The 6,000-nt window shown below is 45.0% G+C and overlaps 1 protein-coding gene across 1 annotated transcript in view; it reads right to left on the bottom strand.

Moving 5' to 3' along the window:
* Positions 1 to 1,165: 1,165 nt before the first annotated feature.
* LOC141918751 (rab-like protein 2A) overlaps positions 1,166 to 6,000 on the bottom strand; it is a 180,457-nt gene continuing 175,622 nt past the window's right edge. Inside the window, 3 exon segments of the mRNA XM_074813617.1 lie at positions 1,166 to 1,331; positions 1,606 to 1,686; positions 1,948 to 2,045. Coding sequence (XP_074669718.1) covers positions 1,251 to 1,331; positions 1,606 to 1,686; positions 1,948 to 2,045 — 260 coding nt within the window. The 3' untranslated portion in view covers positions 1,166 to 1,250.

Here is a 6,000-nt window from a genome sequence, read left to right as displayed (position 1 = left end):
CAGCTCACCACGCTGCAGTCCAATTCAGTCTCCTGTGCAAGGCAAGGATTCCATGCCCGTCACCTGCCAGATGAGGCTGCAGGCAGCCAAGTCAGGCACAAAGGGAAAGAGTCACTCAGAAGGGCTGAACCCGAGCCTGGTCAGAGGGGAGGGTGCAGTGCAAAAAGGGACGTCTGGTCATAGGGGGCTAGAGATCTCGGGCACAGAAGTTGGAAACACAAAGTGTCTTAGGCCAGCTACTGGTGGGATCCTTGTGTGTGTGCACAATGCACCAGTGAAGTAGAAACTGGACTCTGTCATGCCACAGGAGACACAGATCTGGAAAGACCCACGGTTTGCACTGGTGACGGGGTAAGGAGCTTGACATGCAGGCACGGATATTACACGGACTTAATTTCCATACTGTTATTTGAGGAATCTATGCACGTGCTGTGCTTGTGAATCTAGGGAGTGAAGGTGTGGTTAAGTTTTGTCAGTAAACATCCAGTTGGGACCATCTGGAAAGGCAGAAAAGGACCGGCATGTTTATGTAAGTGGTGGTTATGAATACATGGGCGCTGGTAAAGGCATCGCTCTGCCTGTGTCAATCTGTTTTGCCGTTGACATCAATAGTGTAAGTCTGTACATGTGTTTGTGTATCTGGCTCTTTGGAATGCAGTGTAAACCTTTTGAACACACACGTGGGAACAGCAGCAGCCACATCCATCAGGCTGTGATAGGAGAAACCTCCTGGGTGTGAGAGTCCACCAGATTCAGCTCTAGTGGACCTGAAAGGAGAAGTCCCCTGTGTTCAGAAGTCCATTGGATCTGGCTGGTTCGTAACAGACTTGCACTGTATCGTAACTGGACTGCCTTCTAAAAAAAGGGCAGGAAGGATGCAAGCTCAAAGCTTTATAAAAAAAATGTTTAGTGTTTGTTTTCTCCAGTAGGTACCATTAAAAGATCTTGGCAGGACCCTTCCCTGCAGGTTCAAGAGTAGCTTAGCTCTCCTGGCAAGCTTTGCCTTGAAGCAGCATGCAGTAACTACAGACATGGGGATGCTCTCACCCTTTCCTTGACCATGATGTGCAGTGGTGAGGACTGAGTCAAGGAAGATCATGCCCAGACAGGCTCCCACAAGAAGGGGAGACCCAGCTGCCCATCATCAGAGCTCTCAGGACATGAGAAAATTCACTTTTGTCTGTGAAGGCCAGCTCTAACAAGCCCCAGAAATCCAGAGCAAAGGGATAAACAGTCTCAGGGTCCAGGGTTTAGGCAGATGGGGGCTTCTCTTCAAGGCAGCTCTCCTCTTTATCTGACAAATTCTCACTCTCCTTCTGCAGGACAAATCTCTGGAAAGGAGCAGGACAAGGAACTGCTGAGACACATGAAAGCAATAGCTACACTCTGCTGTGGTTATTTCAAATTCGGTCTAGGGCAGTGTGGGCTCTTCAGAGGGTCACCACCTCAGCCCTTCCAACGTAGACACAAGCAGGACACAAACTCCATGGTGTCACCAGCATAAGGCAATTTCACCCTTTGCCACAGGCTCTGTTTTCTCTCAGGAAAAATAGAGCAGAGCTACCAATCACTTGGGAGGAGTGCAGTATGTAGAGCCCTTCTTACCTCCAGCTCTTGCATCACCTCCATGAGATCTCCTGAATTCTGTTTGTAAGCAACTGGTGATTTGATGGCATCATTGAAGAGCTGATGAGAAGGAGAATGCCTGTCACTCCAGGTAAGGGGCTCTGGGTTTCTGTAATATATGGAAACTGTTCCCACACACCAAGGAAAAAAAAAAAAAAAAAACCCAACACAAACCTCTGCAACTACCTATAGCTACCAGGACCTCACAAGTAGGCAAACAGATGTACTAGCCCATTTTCTGCTCTCTGTGCTTACAGCAGTGTCCACGTCCTTGGCTGCATAGGGGTCTCACAGAAGCTGAGCCAAATAGCTATGTTTTACCTTCACTCCATTGGTGCCATCTGCAGCAGACACAAAGTAAAAGGGCAAACTGAACGTGTGGACAAAATTGAAGCTTTTCTGGGTCACCTTCATATCTGCTGGGTGCAAAACAGGAAGTGGTCAGTAAGACATCAGTGTAGGCAGAATGCCAATATATGCAGGAGTGGTGGAACAGATGGAGACCAGAGCCCAATTCAGCTGTCAAAGCCTCCTCACTGTAGTACAAGGCTGGGAAAGTCTCCCCAAAAGCTATAGGATTTTAAAAGCAACAGCATCAACAAACCATTGACAAGAAGACACAAAAAGAAAAGAGTTCTTGTTGGTTTACCCATGGTGTGTGACTAAATTATAGATGGACTCCGACGTGCTGTAAATGAATAACGCTTTGCAGCTTATCGCTTCACTTGCTGTGCAGCAACCTCGAGTGTTTTCCAGGCACATGCTTATGATTTTTGCTGTGTGTCCACATGACCTGGACACCATTGCCAGTACTAGTCATGCCTTTCCCTCCAGTTTGATCTTTTTAACCAGAATTCCCCACCACCCTTATGCCATGTTCCCTATATTCCTGTTCATCAAGGGCACGCTCACAGTATACAAATGACTCAACTGTTATATATTTTTACTTAACAGGCAGTTAGGAGCAGCTACCCCAACCTCAGCAGGCCAGAGGCTTTATTTCAGTTTTGGAACAAAGTCTACTGCATATTTACAGGAGGACGTGCTGACACAGCAGTAACAGCTCAAAGTTTTGGTAGCCAGCCAGCCTGTATGCTGGCACAGGAGGATGACTCCAGATGATCCCCCTGTTCCCACAGAAGCCACAGCTGAAGCAGTTCACACTCCAGACACTGCCCAGACAGCTGCTCCTACCTCTTTGCAGGAAGCTGTTCTGCAGACTGGGCCTGTTCATTTTCTAGCCTGGGTGGAACACAGCAAATGAAGGCAAGGCAGAGGACTCTCCTGAGCAGTGTCCACTCACACACAGAACACTAAGAGCAGCATTCATCTACACAGAGCTTCTGTCAACAATACGGCTGTCAACACCAAGCCCGTTTGCCTCAGACTTCCTGCACAGTCCGTGCAATCCGTGCATTCAAGGCTGGCTTGACACATCCTACAGGAAAGGCTTTTATTAGGTAGGATCAATCATGCCCTAAACCACACCCCTCAACCAAATGAACTTCCATAGACTGCAGTGGGATCCTGGACACCTTCTTCAGGTAGACAGACTTAGTCATAGCTGTGATGATTTCTACCATGAATATCAGCAAGGAAGCCCACGTCTGACACTGTACTGATAGAGAATAACAGGAGACTGGTCCTGAGGGTATGTGTTCTCTCACTGATGCTGAGCAGAAAGCATTATGAACTCTCACAGGATGCAGGAGGCAGATCACAACCCAGAGGATAGCTAAACATACCCAACTCACTGGTTTTATCTGGCGAGAGAAGAATGAACAATATATGAAAGTTTTTACACCACTGGAAGAGACAAGAAACATCAGACAGTATAATCATAAAAAGTAACATACAGGCCAAGTGTCAACCAGGGCTGTTATCAGTCAAAATTCCACCAGACCACATCTGTGACACTACCCTTACCATCATACAAGTGGGAGTCTTATGGTAACAGGATGCATGCGTGCTCTGGAACCTCTCCTGCCCAGCCGCATCCCAACACAAAAAACAAGATTAGAATGACACAACTCTCCAAGTTCGGTTTTTCTCACAACTTAAACCCAGGATGCAAAGCCCAGTCCATCTACTCAGGGTCACAAATTTGGTTTCACTTCACTGATCTGAAACATTTCAGGGCTAAGAGATTATGCAAAAACAGGACCTTTTCTTAGTTAAGCTTAATTAAGCCATGTGCAGACACTGAACATCGCTATAAACATATTAGCAAAAGAGAAGTCATCAGTAGACATGACTTGTAAAGGATAGTAAGACAAAGCTAGTCAAAAGTGCAGAAAATGGTAACAATATACAGTACTTTGTCACTAGAGGTGGTAACACAAAACAAAAGCTAAATATTTTGAAACAGCTTGATTTCTGACACAGTGATAAATAGGCAGGTACTTGCCATAGGAGATGTCCCATCTCCTTTCACAGGCCGGAATGGCCTTGGGAGGGAAAGTGTTCCTCCAAAATGCCTGGACAGGGGAAGGGAACATGACTGCTGCTGTAGTGCTCATTCTCTTCAGGTCTGATCAAAGCACACTGGGATTTTGACCATTTAACGTAAAGACTATGGTATTCTTCTTGTTGTGGTCCTCCGAATCCTGGCATTGTGGCCAAGCCAAGTTATATTTTCACCTTTCCCCAGACTATGAATCCAATCCCAAAATATTAAATCAGTGCAACAAACTCTATGTATTACCTTATTTATTTAGACCCACAAGATGGTATGACTTAGAGACACAGAACAAACCACAGAACAAACAAACAAACAAACAAAAAAAGCCATTATGAGATTCTAATCCCCTTCAGCAAACAGCACATGGCTGGTTTTTGTCCTTTCATGATTTTAGTAGATCCTCTTTCTTCAGGTACAGATAGCAGACACTGTTTTACAGAGTGTCATAAACACCACACATTTTCAAGAACTGTTTCACCTGTAAATAAATTCTCTATTGTATACAGCATTAGTCATGCATTATCAACAACGGCTGCTGAAGAGCAATGTAGCACCTGGATGCTGGTACATTGACGTTAATGAGCATAAACTGCACTTTGCACTGAACTGTGTTGTTAGGAAGCATGGAAAACTAGAAGGCAGTTTTCACTGCTTTATATTTATCCATAATTAAAATACCTAAATATGGCCTGAAAGTGTCTTTATTTCCCCCCACAAATGTGACTTGCCTTCAAACAAAACTACTGTAATGAAATTTTCCTGTCTCTAAGTGTAGCACTGCTCTAAAGAAACAGTGATATAAAACCACATGGTTTGTTAATTTGTGACACAAAATAAAAGGCCAACTGAGTGGCAAGCCAGAACTGCCATCTAAAATTAGGGCATTGTTGGAAGTGTGGGAAAAGCAAAACAACGAAAAAACTGCAAAATGCACATTTCCTTAAAACATGGTGCCCAGAACAAACACAGGACAGGATGAAGATCCAGTCATTTGTGTTGCCGTGGCACCAAGGAGGAATGCGAAGTGAGGTGGAGGCTGTGCGGTCCCGTTCTTCCACTTCTCTCGAGGAATATTTGACCCAACCATAAGATTTATCTCCTGCTCTTCCCCTTCTCTCAAGGGCTGTTTTGAACAACTCTGCAGACATCATCTCTCATTCTTCCTCTTTTCCCACAAAAACCGCACACACCTTGCACCAAGACATGTGCCCTAGTCGTCCTCCAACCACCACATCATCCACCAGTCCTTCTCTGTTCACAAAGAGGAGGTCCAGCAGGGCACCTTCTCTGGTTGGTTCTCTCACCAGCTGTGTCAGGAAGTTGTCTCCCACACATTCCAGGGATCTCCAGGACTGGTCCTACTCTGCTGTGTTGTATTTCCAGCAGATGTCTGGGAAGTTAAAGTCTCCCACAAGAACAAGGGCAAGCGATTGTGAGATTTCTCCTAAATGCCTATAGAATATTTCATCCACCTGTCTGTCCTGGGTGGGTGGCCTATAGTAGACTCCCACTACAACATCTGCCCTGTTGGCCTTCCCCCTGATTCTAACACAAAGACATTCCACCCTGTCTCCACTGCACTTGTACTCAAAGCAACAAAAAGAAAAAAAATGACTGACATACCTATGAAGAGATAAGTCCAGCCCTCCCAGCCCCTCTCATCTCTGGGGACTGACTAGAACGCAAGGGGATTCATCTCTTACCAAATTAATTCGTCACCTTAAATGCCACAGGCATACAACAGTCCTAATGTGATTTGAAATTCAGATTTATATTAGACCTCATTAAACAGTGTAGAGAAATTCATACATCTTTTTCTTGTTTGTTTGGGGTTTTTTTCCCTAATTCCCTTTACAGAATGAGGTACATAAATAAAAATACAGTATTTCTAAATCTTAAAATACTTAAATATC

The sequence above is a fragment of the Strix aluco genome, chromosome Z (assembly GCF_031877795.1).
Source record: "Strix aluco isolate bStrAlu1 chromosome Z, bStrAlu1.hap1, whole genome shotgun sequence".
Lineage (NCBI taxonomy): Eukaryota > Metazoa > Chordata > Aves > Strigiformes > Strigidae > Strix > Strix aluco.
Note: the sequence above shows the minus strand (reverse complement) of the source record. Positions and strands in the feature narration are given on the sequence as shown.